Source organism: Leptinotarsa decemlineata, unplaced genomic scaffold (genome assembly GCF_025532065.1).
Source record: "Leptinotarsa decemlineata unplaced genomic scaffold, Ldec_3_MD MMD2_tig00026307_RagTag_RagTag, whole genome shotgun sequence".
NCBI lineage: Eukaryota > Metazoa > Arthropoda > Insecta > Coleoptera > Chrysomelidae > Leptinotarsa > Leptinotarsa decemlineata.
The window spans coordinates 18627720-18644815 of NW_027412681.1; the positions used below are offsets into that span (position 1 = coordinate 18627720).

At 34.6% G+C, this 17096-nt stretch overlaps 1 protein-coding gene across 1 annotated transcript in view; it reads left to right on the forward strand.

The window, feature by feature from the left end:
• Positions 1-15230, forward strand: part of LOC111510728 (membralin) — a 422685-nt gene extending 407455 nt beyond the window's left edge. Inside the window, exons 10-11 of the mRNA XM_074181282.1 lie at positions 7961-8254; positions 15019-15230. Of these exons, the coding sequence (XP_074037383.1) occupies positions 7961-8254; positions 15019-15141 (417 nt within the window). The 3' untranslated portion in view covers positions 15142-15230. The remainder of the gene's footprint in view (positions 1-7960; positions 8255-15018) is intronic.
• Positions 15231-17096: the final 1866 nt, after the last annotated feature.

Here is a 17096-nt window from a genome sequence, read left to right on the forward strand (position 1 = left end):
GTACCGAATAATCAAACGCGCCAGAGTATATTCACTTCATTATTATCGAAAATGAAGAAATTAATGCCATTATTAATCAATATCTCGCAAGACCCGAAACATTTTATAGAAATCATTCATTGAAGGAAATGCAATATTTTATACAGAAAATGATTTCAAGAAAAGGATTTTACGAGTAGATCAAAATTATGCACTGTTGATAATATTCGATTTCATCAATCATGTTAAGAATTTTGTTTCGCATTTCGTCTAGTAATACATCTAGTAGAACCAATAATTCGCGAGAAAAGAATGACATTCATCCACCAGGAATATATATAGACTTTATACAAGCAGCTGAATGGTTTTATGAGAAAGAACCTGCTAGTCATCGCATCAGAAGATTCAATGGAGTGGAACAGAAGATATTCTGAAAAAGAATCAAACTTGGATTATGACAGATTCACCAATAAATTGTAAAGCAATCCACAACCAATTAGTTCACAAACTGGAAAGTTACGACCGTTCCAAAGCAAGACTTGTGAAACTATACTCAGAAATATGCAGAAAAATGCAGTTCTGAAAAGGTAACTCTAATGGATGTAAGAACTGCATTTTTATATGATAATAATATCTAATCATAACAATAATGTTTATTCACTTAATATAGATGAAGGGAACCTACACATAATTCTCAAATATAAAAAAGGAGAAGGAGAAGGAGCATCGCCGAAGGAGTTTCTCGTACGTGATATAGCCATATCAGTGAATAAAAAAATAAAAAAATACTAAATATGTGCTAAGTTGAAATTCATCATAAGAAGTAATATAAAATCAATGTTAAAAGTTATTAAAATAAGTCTGAATTATAAAATAGTGCTTACTATCTGACTAATATTTACAATCGTTCAGCGACAATAGTTATTGACGGTTGAGTGCAAAATACATTTTGTATGTAATTAAGATGACCAATGTTTAGAAAAACAGTGTTAACTAGTTTGAAATGATATAAAATAGTACAGAATGATAAGAACAATAGCTTAAGTAATTATGTTACATGGAGGGTTCTGAAAATAGCCGCTATGCTATTAAAATTTGTTTGTTTTGTGTGTTTTTTGTTTTTTTTTTGGGGGGGGGGATGGAGTTTATAGGGGGATAATTTTGTTTATATATTATTTTGATTACTTTGATTAAACAAATTATGGAAATATGATCTTTCGGTGAGCAATATCCATTTTTCATATTTTTCCTTGAAACTTTTTTTATTATGATTGTCTTTAATTTCATCGGGTATTATATGATAAATTCGTGGTCCCAAGTAACATGCATTTCTCTGTCCAATCGTTTTCTCGCAATGAGGGGCGATCATAGAATTATCCCTGTTTCTTGTGTGGTAGGAGTATTCAGCTAGGGTTATCTGAATATTTCCTTTTTGAATATCATTTAGAATACTCATACAGAATAATTGCCTCATGTCAGGGACCTGTGTGTCTCTGAAAACATTGTCACTTGAGTATGTTCGGCCTTTGTGAAGTATTATTTTTAAAATCTACTTTTGAATTGTATCAAGATTCAACAAATAACAATCTTTAACTCCTTCCCATCCAATTATCCCCTACGACAATTGAGACTAAACAAGTGCATAATATAGGGTTCTTAAGTGTTTCATGTCTGGGAAGTTTCCGAGATATTGGAATTTAGTAAGTGTACCTCTCATCTTCCTTACTGTGTCTTTTATGTGTAAGCCCCAACGATTCAGAATATTTTGTTTTCATTCAAGAAAAATTAAATTATGGCTATATACGTTGACGATGGTATTATTTCTTCTACTAATGAAGGAGAAATCGATAACATTTCAGAACAATCGAATGCCCAACTTTTATACACTAATTCACTTACAATTAAAAAACTGAAGAAGTTTGGAATATAAAATTTGAAATATATATTAACACCCCTCCCATGTTATATTCATCCAGTAATGATGATATTAACAAGAGTGTAGGAGTAACTCATAAAAAGCAGTACGAACTTTGACAAGACTGTCAGCAGACACCAGACCTGATACTTTCCGTAACGTTAAATCTAGATGCATTCAGTGATGCGGATTTTGAAATCGAAACTAGATGACCTTCAACAGGATTTGTTTCAAATGTGGGTTCAGCAAGTCTCACATACAATTCTATACGCAAAGTTCAATGTCATTATCTACACTCGAAATTTCGGAGATCAAAATATTTGCCAGATAAATTATCTGCAAGTGATGAAGACCACTTAGGAAAACCTTCGCAGTAATCATTTGCCACATTTTTTGTAAGTTACTTGTGCTGATGATGTTAGATGCTTATTTTTAAAAGGTTCATCGTTATTGGGAATGACGTCTTCGATGGAACTCACGACTATTAAATCGAACCAATTAACCTTAGCTCAGTTTCAAACTCAAAATCGCCCATTCTGTATTAGTTTCACACTTCTCGAATACTTTCTCAGTTAAACCACAAAATTTTGAGATGTTCTATCATACTAGTTTGATTTATTCAATGTTCATTACTTCAGATATAATGAAGTTTTTGTGGATTCAAGCAGTGTAAGTTTATCAATGTAGACTTTGATGAGTAGAATTATTTTCGTTTCATCGACGTGTTACCGGGATCCTTTTTTTATTTTTCGAAACTCAACTGTTATGTTGTCCTTATAGTGATGTTGAAACTAAAAATTTTATTTTTTTAGTCTTTTTAGCAATGCATTTCATTAGTTTGGACTTCCATTGTCTAATATGATATAAATTGATTTGAAATCCCTGAAAGAGTATGTAAAGAATTGAAAAGGTTATCTGAGAAATAACAATTATATCAAGCAAAAAAACTGAAATTACAATGAAATAAAATACAAGCAACAACCAAAAATAAAAAAATTTAACTATCAACATGAGATGGAAATTAAAATATTATTAACAAGAAATGAAAATCAAAAATAAAAAGATTCCAAAACAAGTTACTTCACGACGTTTCGATTGTTAGTATCCACAATCGTCTTCGGGCGATAACTGGACTCATTCCTCGGATATCTGACTATTATAGGTCATTCGACTGCTTTCACCCATCCCCTCTTCCCTCTCTTCGCTTCATCAGTTTTTGGCGGGAGCTGACCGTTTGGCGTGAATTGTTCGTGTTTCACTTGATTAGAGGTTTCCATATGTTACGTATCTCTACGCTGGCTTGGCAAATGCGTTTTTGGATAACATATATGCGGCTTCTTTGAATTTTCTCTTAAACCGGTGTTCCTCCTTGTGGAAGATTTCAGCGTGAGCCCACTTGATGTTATGTTGATGAGTCCAAACATTCTCTGCTATTCCGGATTTGCTGGTTTCTTCTCGATGTCTGTATTTTTTGTGTCGGCAATGCGAACTTTCAATGATCTCTTAGTTTCACCGATGTATGATTCTGGCACTCGCAGGGAATCCGGTAAATGCAATTCTTGGAATCGCAGTCCGCGTTTGGTGACCTGGTTTTCGTGAGGCTGCTACGGATAGTGTTCCCAGATCTGGGAACAGGTTCTGATGTTATACTTGAACCCAATTCTTCTTATCCTTTCCGACAATCCTCTGATGTAGAGAAGAAGTACAATTACTGGTTGTGGCGGCTTCTCTTCCTTGTGAGGCTCTTGCTGTCTACTAGCTCAAGTCTGTTCCACCATCACTCTGGAGTAACCATTTCGGTGAAGGTCATTTTTGATGATGCCTAGTTCCTTTGCGAGACCTTCCTTTGTATCACAGAGCCCGAAATCACGGTCTAGTAGAGTCTTGAATAATTCCTCTCTTAGTCGATTGATGGTGGTTGGATTCATGGTTCAGATACTGTCCCGTGTGAGTGGGTTTTCGATAAACAGATGTTTCCCATTTAGTGTCGGTTCTCTTCACCAATACGTCTAAGAATGCCAATTCGTTGTGGACGTCCTTCTCCATTGTGAAATTGAAGGAAGGACTTACGTTATTGATGTGCTTCAGGAAGGTATCTAGTTCTGCATTACTATGGTTCCATATTATGAAGGTGTCGTCCACGTATCTCAACCAGACTCGGGGCTTCTTGTGGGCTTCTTCAGTGGCCAGAGTTTCAAACCACTCCATATATATAATGGCTATAACCGGTGAAATTGGCGATCCCATTGGCAATCCATCATCTTGCGTAAAAATTTCATTCTCCAGCTGGAAGTAGCAGTTTCGTACACAGTATTCTAGTAATTCCATGATTACTTGTATCGGTGAGTTTGTTATATCTTTCAGAAGACGACGAAGACGATTGTGGATACTAACAATCGAAACGTCGTGAAGTAACTTGGTTTGGAATCTTTAAATTTTCAATTTTCATTTCTTGTTAATAATTATTTAATTTTCATCTCGTGTTAAAAGTTCAATATTTTATTTTTTGGTTGTTGCCTGTATTTTATTTCATTGTAATTTCAGTTTTTTGCTCAATATAGTTGTTATTTTTCAGCTAACCTTTTTAATTTTCTACAGATTCTTTCAGGGATTTCAAAGCAATTTATATCATATTAGACAATGGAAGTCCGAAGTAATGAAACGCACACATTGTCAACCACCTTCAAACTCTTAAGCAATATTTTACATCTCCGATATGTGTAACTCTTAATATTTTCATAATTTTCGCAAAATCGAAACAGCCCATAGATTCCTTCCTGATAACATTCCTAGAGTTGTCAAAGATAATTGTCAAAAGTGTCGTGACAGTTATTTCTTACTGAAAAATATTGGTTGTGTTTCGAGGTTTTTAAATGATCATTTTATCAAGGTAAGGATATTTAAATTTCTTTCAACCAAAACACAAGGCCCCATAATCTGAGATGTGTCAAAGTTTTATGGAGAGAATGGATGGCTACAGTTGACTTCTGAATGTTCGCAAAGTAAGGTATTAATAATCAAAATAAACTGAAAATGTTGTCGAGATATTTGAATGCTTTTCATTCGAAATTCAATTTTTAATTTGAAAACAATACATTTCTAAATATTGGCTGTAAGCAATTGAGATTCAAACACATTTTTTAGTTCTAGTAGTATCTATAGACCATATAATCTTACAGAATTACCGGAATCTAGTTTGAACCAACAAGATCTCACGAATATAAAAAGCATCTATGATTTTACCTTATTAGTTTTAACAGTTCGGAACTCAGTAGTTACCAGTTATTGAATGCAGCGATAATGTTACACAAGTTTCCTCATATTTTTTAATCATTGACCTGAATACGTAAATTTTATCTATATTCGAAATACATTCTTCTCTCAAATATCTGTTGACATTATTGCCAGTAATAGTGTTTAGTTTTCATAGTATTGAATTTTTAGGCTTCTGCATATTTCACTTCAAGTATGATCAATACAAATAAATATGCGTTTTATAAACAAGTTGAGACCATCTCTCATAACTATCATTCTAAGTTATTTCGAAATTTTTGGTATTTACCTATCATAAGCCTGGCACGTCTACTGTATAGGCAACTATTTTCGGGATGAATGATTCATTTCTCAAAAGAATTTTGACAGTAATATTATTCTATCCAGTTATATTTTCAGATGTGTATTCGGTTTATATCTAAGAGCAAAATGTCCCTGATAGGACATCAATTTTTATGACTTTCAAAATGGAACATCGCTTTTTTTATTTTTTTCATCCGCCCAAATGGATACCAAAAAGTATTCAACGTACTTGCTTGGTATTTGAATTAATTTTGAAAATTAATTCTGGCATAGCATCCTTCATGGCATGGTAAAAATCTCTATTTTATTGGTTATTTTGCTGCCCTTCCAATTTGTAATCAAAAGTACCTCCCGATTTTATCGTAATCTTTTATATTGCGCTCCAAAAATTTCATTTTAGACGCGTTTCGCCACACAGTAGCTTCATCAGCTACCGAGCGTGTAGCGGAACGCGTCTTGATTAAAATCAATTGTGAAAATATTATGATAATCATCATGCATAGTGTTATTGATTGTCATCATTGTCTAATGAATTATCGAAGTTCTTTACACCTAAAAAAATCATTAATTTAAGAATAAAATGTTTTTTGTAGTAATCCGATGATATTCTCTCCCAAAACTTATAATTTGTTTGATTCTATCTCATACACATTAGACTTCAAATGACTTCATAGAAAGAAATTCATAGGAGTGAGATCCGGACTTGTCGCACTGGAGCTGCATAATGAGAAGGTACACCATTCTGCTGAAAAATTATTTCGTTTCCGAATAAATTTATATCCTTCTCATTTGCCCTATTGATGCACTATACTATTCGATTCTCCAAAATATCCAAATATTCATCATCGATAAAGAATGTCCTATGATGTGGTCACCTAATATTCCTGCCTAAACATTCAGTTTTTGGTGTCTTTGGGAATGAACTTCACGGTATAAATGAGGATTCGTATCACTCCAATATCGACAATTTCGCCGATTCACCTATCCATTCAAACTAAACGTACATTCATCCAAAAAACAAATTTTATACAAAAAACTCTGATGCAAGTTGATCTGTTCAGTGAGACTCACAACACTCGATACGTCTATCAAAATCATCTTTATTCAATTCATGAACTAGTCTAATCTTATATGGATGAAAGTTATACTTATGAAGGATCCTGAAAACATTTGTATGACTGATTCCTGAATCTCGAGATAACTTAGTGAGAGATTGCGAATTTTCCATTAGTCCCACGTGCCCTAAAACTGCAGTACAAATAGTTTCATCGTTGACAACTCCTGAACGGTTATGCTTTTTATTGTTAACAGATCCAGTTTCCATAAATTTGTTCAATAATTCCGTACATGTGTCGTACATTCTTTCCTGGATAATAATCATTGAACATACGGGCAGCAGCTCTATCACAATTTCCATTCTGGTACTATCAAACCCAACTAGACCATTGCTTCTCAAGAATTCACAAAAACAGAAACATCAATTGTAACTTCACCTGGTAGGTAATCGTTATTGTAGAATGAGACAAATACAAAATGAAGCGAATATCGAATTCAAAGTTAACTGGGTAAAATAATACTTTTTTGAAGTATACTTCGTTCGACGAAGTATACTTCGTCGCTCACTCGAATTGACTGCCGTGTTAGTCGGTGGTTCAAGCCCTAGTCTGGACGATCGATTTTCACTTGCTATCGTTCAATCCGTTTTAGGAATCACACGTTAAAAGGTAAGACCCCGTTAATCTTCAGCTCGCATAAGTTTTAATTTCTGAGGGTTGTCGTTCGTAGGGGTGCTACAGTTAGTTAAAGGAAAAAAATATTTTGAACAGAAGTTCATTCAGCGTAGCTCGTTTTCGACTCATATAATTTTTAGCTTCCAAACTATGAGCTTCAGACCATAATGTATTCTACTTTGTTGAAATCTGTTCATCTGATAATGCAAAACAATTGATCCATTAAAAAAAATGGTGACATACTCTGGGGGCGCGATAAGGCAAATTAGATCAAATCTTAATGTGTCAAAATGTGTCCCCCTGTATACTTTTGTTGAGATGTTCTTTTATTTTTCCTGAAAATTATAGTTCCGAAAGTTATTCAGGGTGGCTTGTTTTCAACTCAAATAATTTGTAGCTCCCGAACTATAAGCTTCAGACCATATGTTTTATACTTCGTTGAAATCTGCTCATCATGGAGCATCTGATAATGCGAAACAATATAAGGTGATCCTTTAAAAAAAAATGGTGACACGTTCTGGGGGTGCGATAGCGGAAGTAACATCAAATGTGAATATGTCAAAATGTGTCTATACTATGGCTGACATGTTTTTTTATTTTTTCTGCAAATCACTGTACCAAAAGTTATTCAGAGTGGCTCGTTTTAAATGGAATGCACTGTATATCATTATCACTATTGAATGATCATTATGTCATTTTGTGAATTGTTACTTTGGAAATGTGTCACTACGATCGAACCTCACCAAATTATTTTTTCCAGCACTCCATGGTATACTTCTTTCACCACTACGAATTGCCGGTGATCTTACAGCAAAATCGCATTCACCAGTTCTTCACTGAGAACCCTCAGATTCACGTACCAGTCGGAGCGATTCCTCTTTTGAGGTCAAGAATAACGCATTTAATAGCAGCCGTGCGGCCATCGTCGGTGACCACTCAGACCTCGACGGTGACGGTGAGTCAAATTGCGACCTCGACATCGACCAATACCACAACCACATCCACCGTCGGTACCACCGCCCAGCCCGTCAGTTCAAGTCAGTCCAGTCAAACGGTAAGTGGTTTTCGCAAACATCACTTATAGTGTCTAGATCATAAGAAAAGCAGATATACATCAATTCACAATTGAACTTAACAAATAAACTATCACCCTTTTTCCGATCTGGATATAAACAACTAAATGAATAACAAAGCTCTCTCCTGGCTCGCTCGAGTTGACTGACTAATTCCCATTCAATCTCTCGGGCCCCGCTTTCTTTCGGGTGCCGTGTTTTTTTCCACCCATGTCGATAGTGATTTCTTACAAGATGATTCCATATCAATCCAGCAAACTCCAATAAAAATTCAAATTCGACATGTCAGGTTTTTTCATCAGTTCGGACTCCCATTGTCTATTATGATTCTACTATTATTCTAAATCTATGAAATAACAAAGAAAATTGGAATAGAAAGCTAAAATATCAATTATATTAGGCAGTATATCGTGAAATATAAATACAATAAAACGAATACAATAATTGAGATACAAAATTAAAATGAGTATAAAGAAATAAAAAAATAAAAATACAAATAAGCGAAAAACTAATAATTAGGAAGTGAAAAATAAAAATAAAAAAGATTTCACACCAAATTACTTCACGACGTTTCGATTATTAGTATTCACAATCGTCTTCGGGTGATGAAATTCACCATGAAACATTGTCAACCACTTTCAAACATCTCTGGTTTTAATTAAACTGGAGATATACATTTCAAATGGAATACACTTGGGGTAGCAAATCGTAACACAAGCGTTATCAATACTTGATACGATAAAACACCATAATTTTCACAAGGAATTGTTTGAATCTTCCAAAGAAAGCAACTAATTTCAAAATTATTTCTTTACTAATATGTGTAGAGCATACGAAGATGTAACTTTCAGATACAAATTGGAAGATGTCTTCTCAAAACAACTACTTTCATATAAAATACTCAACATACATAAACATGAAATACTTTTTTCTCTTAGTTTGTACTATGAACATTCGTTATAGAATTGGATCAGATATCATTCACAGTATTGCCACATTATATAGTATATGAAAGTGGAATCATTCAACTCACATGAAGCAATGGGATTGAATCAATAAGTCAAAGAAAGTCATCGATGCCATGAGCAGATTTGAATCATTCGTGACATAGGTACGTAAATTTATGAATTAATTAAATGAATTTTATGAATGAATTGAAAACCAACGGGGCATTTGGAAATGATAGTGTTAATGAATGCACTGTTCGACGTTGGTTTGCGAAATGTCATTCCGGAGATTTTAGCTTCGAAGATGAGTCCCGAAGTGGTCGACCTACAGTAACCCAGGACGAGTATTTGAGGACCCTAGTGGAGACTGACTTATCACAAACGGTGTGTCCGATGGCAAAAGCCACATGGAGCGTTAGCTTCCATGTGGTTTTTGATGGTTCAAAACGTTTTGGAAAGGTCCAAATGCCCGAAGAGAAGGTGCCTCACGATCTGGATGATCGACAGAATTTGTCACGTTTCGGTTTCTGTTCTGCTTTACTTTTGCATAACCAAAACGAAACTTTTTTTTATCGAATAGCCACTTCTGATGAAAAGTGGACCCTTTTCGATAACAGGAGACGTTTAGGACAATGGTTGGACACCTACGAACCACTCAGACACTTCCCAAAGGCGACAACTCATCAAAAAACTATTGGTACTATTTGGTGATCAGCGGCTTGTGAGATTCACTATAACTTTCTGGAACCGGACCAAACCATCACAGCAGTCTTATTGTGAGAAATATACCGAAAATTGCGTCAGCAGCAGCCGGTACTGGTCAACAGAATAGGTTCGATTCTGCTACACGACAGCACACGTCCGTACGTTCCACAAATCACCATCCGAAAATTAAACAATTCGAGCGCCTGAAACAGGTATTCGAGAAATTGCAAGCCACCAACCACAAGTTGAAACCAACTCAGTGCAACTTTCTGCACACTGGGCTGCTCAATAACAAAAGAAGGCACAGTACCAACCCAGAGAAAAACTAAACAATTGGAAATTAACCAACGACTATAACTATTCACATTCTTGAGACTTTTATAGCGAAACCTGTGACCAATTTGTCAAAAAGATGTTAACATTATTTGAAGCGATGAATAGTTACAAGTTTTCCAACGACTCAAAAAATACACTGATACTATGTTACTGCGGACGCAAGCGGAACGACCATTAGTGTGATTCCAACTCGAGGATGTGATGGACAAAATGTGATACTCTGCTGACGTAGCTGAGCTTTAAACGAAGATGGACGTCAGAACTCGACCATAGAGTACTTCAAAAAGTATCGCTATTATCTAATAGGAAGCCAATTTACAGTATTTACGACCACAGACCGTTGGATTGAAGAATACAACGTCCATGACTTTGATATAAAACAGTTTCAGCATAAAATATGGATCAGAAAAGAGCAACACAAACATGGGAGCTTTAACCCATTTCAGAACCCCTGATAATCCAACAGTACTTTCAGGGCATACAAATTGCTAGAGTAGATGTACGAGACAGAAGATTGAGTCTGAACCGGATATAATGGCCATTTTGACAGCAGAGAAAACGAACCAATTACAAGAAAACGACCCTGTATCGAGTCCCAACTATAATAGGTCAAATTAACGAGCATGTGGAACGTTATTGAATCTGCGGGGAACTTTTATAATTTATTGAAGAAATATTGGTTGGGTAACAGGATCAATTTTTTCATCAAAAGAAACCGTTGTCTTCTTGTCGACGTTTCGAATTTTTTTTATTCTGCTTCAGGGCTCGAAAAGTAGTTTTTTCCTGTTGATAATGTTACTATTTTGAAAACCATCAGAGATATTAGATACATAAAAAAAATTAAAAACATTGCAACAACCAAATTTCCGAGACAACACCAACACAAAACGACATGAAACAGCGGAAATCAACTTTGTTTTATACTACGTACTGATGTCCTGGTGTCAGGTCCTAATGGACCGTGAAGATCGGTAATCATGAATACATATTTTTTCACAAACGGAATAAAAATTTATCTTACTTCAACGTGTGCCATTCATGTGAAGTAAGGGGAAAATGTATCATCCCCCGCCGAGCTTCCGCTGCCCTGTCCCTATACATTTTTGGAGGTTTTCATGAACATAATTGGACACCAAATCATACCATAAATGATTATTAATATATTTTAAGTCATGGTTACCACACACGGTATACAGAAGCTATAGCAATTCCAGATATTACTGCCTCAACAGTAACCAAAGCATTCTTTATTGAAATTGCAACTAGGCATGGAGCTCATACACAGTTAGTAAATGATAGAGGTTCCCAATTTACATCGAAGTGGTTGGCTGAACTTACGGCACTATTAGGTTCACTACTCTATATAATACAGCCAAAAATGGCGTCGTAAATAGACTACATAAAGATATGAAAATTATGTGATAAGAGTATGTTACCGAAGACTTATGGGATGAATGGTCACACTTTGTTATGAAGGGAGAAAGCATTTCAACCTATCATCTGGCAGAGAAATGGATCCAACCCACCACTTAACTTTGAGAAACAGCAGAGTAAAGGATGACCTAGATGAAAACTATACTACTGAAATGTCACAAAGATTGCAAATAGGGCACCAAAAATTTCGAAAAATATTGGATAAAACAGCTGAAAAAAGTTGAATATTTGACGAATAAACAAAAGATAGCACACTGATAGGAAGTGATTGTGTCTACTTGAGTAACACAGTCAAGAAAGAAGTACCAGCAGAAAAGTTTCATCCTGAATATGGATATACATATCTACACCGCATCACTAAACAACTGTCTATTCTAATAAGGGTTGTATAAAAGAGCTCGTGAGGACCCATGAGTAGATGAGACAGCAGAAAAGAAATAAGCTTGATAATTAATCTGGAAAATAAGAATACATTGAACAACAAGAATGAATTAAAGAAGAAGGAGTTGATCAAACGATGATGTATACACTGTATACACACACCATCAAACGATGGTGTGTGTATACAGTGCATTTCTTTAATGCCCCCCCCTTTTTGTTTTTGAATTGAAATTCGGGATAATGAAATGAATGCATGAATACTTTATTCTGAAGTGAAATTGAGAGATGAAACTTTCAAGATGGCGACTAGGCGCCATCTGGAAAAAAAATTTAATGAAAAGGGGGGTCTTGTGACACATCTTTTTGAAGCTCCTGACAAATGCTTCATAACCCTAGAATATAATGTCAATATTTTCAACTACTACAAAATGGCGGAACTTTAAATAATTGTGTTCGATCAGGGTCAGCTTCAGTTAATAGGTGTATCATTTTGATTTTGTATGGTCAAAAGTCTCCACGCAGTAGAAGGAGACACCTCACAAACATTCGCGATGGAATAAATAGACTGTTCAGGATTTACTACCATCTCACCAATTATTTGCACTTGCTGTCCTTCCGGAATGAACGGATGACCTGGGGGCTTTTTGTTATGTACACTACCGGTAGTTGTGAATTCGGATACAAGTTTCCTCAAATATTTTCCACATACAGGATAATTCAGAAAACGTTCATTTAAAATCCTTTCGGTCTCGTGAAAGTAACACGTCACACCTTAAATAAAAATCGCTTAATTTTTTTTTCCCAATGGACGAGAATTGACCATTTTAGAGATTGTTGACTTGCTACCTTTCTAGTAGTAAAACCGAAAACTAAATGAGAATAATCTAATGTTCATTGTCGTACTGACATCGTACTGTCGTACGCCATTTTGGAAGTTTCATCTGTCAATTTCACTGCAAAATAAAGTATTCATGTATTGATTTCATTATCCCAAATTTCAATTTTTTGAGTTGACTCGTTCAAAAAATAAAGGGGGACATTAAAGAAATGCATTGTATAAATGAGTATTCGAGGAAAGGATATAAACTGACAATACACGAACAGTTCGTTCTACAAATTTGAAATCAATGGTTTTGGCGATCTAATAATTCTTAGACTTTGCGTCAACCGCAACAGTATTTAGACTTTAGGTTTTTGATTACGAAGGCGGTATCTATTCAGAATGGAGAAGGTGTTTCAAATTTTATTGATTACAAACTCACACAACTTTCAAATTCAGTAGAAAAAGTGTTTTATTGTATCGTGGATTTATCTACAACTCAAAATGAATGGTGAAAGTAAGGTAACAGTCGCAAGGCCTCGGAAAATTCTAGAAATTGCGGTTCAAGCTCAAAAGGTACAATCTGTCTCCCAATTTTGTTATACCAAGTGAAATCTAAAATGTTTCAAATGTAGACATGAAACTCTGTTAATATCTTATAATGCATTGAATAGTGGAAATGAGGACTTTAATTTGTGTTTTGAACCATTGCCAAGTGCCACTGTCAACCAAATATCATACAGAGTGTTCAGAGGCTACGACAGTATCTTTCATAGCTACATCAAGTTCCGGTTTTTCACCCTGCCTCCCTACATTTTGAGCTGATTCGAGTTTGGTAATGGATAGCGAAAACTCAAAATTCAACTTATCGCAGTCAAACTCATAAAGGTCATTGGCCTCATGCCAGTTGATAAATTATTGTAAATTTTTCGCTGATATCCCTGAATTATATGTTTGTAATGTCACGTAACAATTCATCAGGTTGTGTGGTAAAATAATTTTCCTACCATCGGATACGAGCTTTGTAATGCTGAAGTACGTTATTGAAAAACTCTAAATTGGGTAATTCTGTTATCGACCACATTTTTGCCAGATTCCACTATTTTGAAGTGGCAGTATCATCTACAGTTGGCAAGAATGCACAGGAGATTTGACATCAGTTGACATAATTAGGATACACAGAACGATCTGTAAGACTGGGTTTTTGAAATGTCTCGAATTGAAAGAGATTAATGACTTCCTTACAAAAAAAAGACAATCGGCATATTAATGTCGTCACGAAAAATTTCGTCGGAGCCCTTTTACAAACTAAAAATGAAAGTCTGCCTATTCAGTTCAAATAATTGAATGGTTAAGATAGGTCAAATGTTTTGTATCCAGAATATGATAGATTGCAGAATAGCCACTATGATTTTTAGGCCCGAGCTGCCGCAAACAACTGCTGATCACCAAGTAGCAATGCTTTGGTAGAATACGAATGTTAGTAGCTACCAAAATAAGTAATAGTTAACGAGAAGTATTTTAGGAAACACAAAAAATCCGAGATGATTTTTCTTGCTCACTTCAAGAGCTTACTCGTATTGTGGATAATCTGCCGATCACTAGACAGTTGGAAGCTTCCTTCAGAGAGTGTTGACGGCCTAAGGTTGAGCGAACCCTCAATCATAGAAAAGGGTCCTTGTTGGTTCAAAGCACTTCACTGTTCCAAACCCAAATGTGCTGAACTTTCATTGATAGCCGAAACTTCCCAGTATCTTCGCCATCTAACCAGAGTCTTCTTTAAGTGAACTTTCTTTCATTCTTATGTCTTGTGGTATCCGACAAAATATTGAAATGCATTGAAGAACTGCAACCTCTGTTGAGTCAAATTCCAAATGGAGTAAGTCTTCTTCAGGAGACGTGTGCGACACCTAAGAAGTTCAGAGGTATCATGTCTCACTTACTTTGTATGGATGAACTTGAATTTCACGAATTATAAGTGAAGTGGGAATGTAATTAGGCAAAGAAAAAGTTCGTAATGTTCTTGCAGCTTTGAAGATAGATAGAACTCGGGTTTTGAGTTTCACATTGAAAAATAACCTAAATTCAGAAACATATATTCTATTATGAAAATTTGTTTCAGATTCCCACGTCGATCGAAACTACGGAATCCCAAACATCGGGAAGCGCGCCATCTGTATTTGCCTCCAGTCAAACAACTGATGAAGGACTGCGACATCCTAGTGGAGGATCGGATAGCCATTAGTTCGAGGTTTGAAATGATCACATCATTTAATAGAAATGAGGCTAAAGTAATCATTTTCCCAACTATTCATTAAATTTTTATATTATTTACATTGTTTTCGTAATTATTCTATGGTTTTACTTAATTGTTCAAAATTATACTAGTATTTCGCTACTGAGCAAAAACTATAATTTTCAGAGGTGAAAAATTCTTTCAATTATCTAAATCAAACCTAAAAATGAAAACTTTTACTGTTCCTCGGAACTAAAATGAAAGTGGTTGAATCATATGAATTATGGAATCATCAGATTTATTTCTCTGACTTTATGAACACTTCTGTATACCCTCAGTACTTATACTTTAAATTAATTTGTCTACTACAACTCAACTTTGCTTCTATTTTCACTTGGTTGCAATCAAATAATGGCAGTATCGACACTAGGTATTGTAGGAAACATGCCTTATGGAAAATTACTCACAACTGGTTACAAAATAATTCATAATTCGACAGATTGAAAGACATATTATCATGATACTCACTTCATTTTAGTTTCAATTATGACTACATACTTGCTGTAATATTTCTTATAATTTTTTTGGTACAGCAGCATCCCCCGTCATGAATATTATAACGAATATATATTGTTTTCCATGTAAATATTGTTGTTTTAGTTCATTAAGTGGATGTGAATGACTAAAAGGATCCGAAAATAAATTTAATATATTACTTTTGTTTTCATTTTTCAAACTCTCACAATGAAGTGTTAATGACATTTTCATGTAGAACTTATGATTCCTTGAAATCCATGTCAGTAATTATTCTACAATAGTAGCCGACCGTCAAATTGTCAGTTTTTATATACGAATTTCCGGCGAATAAAAACATCATATTCACACCTAAAATTCTCTTGGGCGTTGTTCACGAGTGAATTTTTTTGGGTTTTGAAAATGGAAAAGGCTTATTCTACGAAACCTTAACCATCTAAAGGAATCTTATTGTAGAAATTTTATTTTTTCCATTGATTATTCAATTTGTAAGTAAAATTTATGGATCAAACTAATCATACTTACAAAGCTATCCTTATTTATATCATAGATACCTGTTCTAGGTACCTGTGTCGTGAGTGTCTTAAGTCAATTTCACAATATTGCCTTATCTACTTGTCTTGAATTAATTTCACAATGTGTCCTTATGTAATAGTCGGGTAAATCTAATAATAAATGAAATATTATAAGCTATATAGAATTAATTTCACAGATACCTATAACAGGTATTTATGGTATAAATAAGGATAGCTTTGTAAGTATGATTAGTTTGGTCTCCCTCTTGAAGATGATCACTTGGTGATCGAAACACGTGTCGAGGTATTAAAATAACGGTTTGGTGTTGGAAAAAAACTCCAGTAATATTTATTACTGTAATATTTATTACAGTAATATTTATTACCAAAGGATCCAAACAGTGCATCACCAGATCCTGAAAACATTTGTATGACTGACTCCTGATACTCAGGATAACTTAGTGAGAGATTGCGAATTTTCCATTAGTCCAACGTGCCCTCAAACTGCAGTTCAAATAGCTTCATCGTTGATGACTCCTGCTTATGCTTTTTATTGTTAACAGATACAGTTTCCATAAATTTATTCAATAATTCCGAAACGTATATTTCGTACGTTTCTTTCGTATATTTCTTTCAGAATGATTTCTTTACAGATAATATTTTTACTCAACAGTTCCTTTATAAAAAGAATGTTTCAATTCTTGAAGGAGGGGTTTACTCATGAAGGGTTTCATTCAACTCTTCATTTAGATTTGAAATAACTACTCATTTTTTTTCATTTGTTGGCAAAGAAAGTAATGAAAGTCATGAATAAATGAAAAAATTTGAATTGTATGGAAGGTGAAACAACATATGAGTTTAGTGATTTGAAATTTTCGAATGTGTACTTGAGTCGAGAAACGAATTAAAGGAATG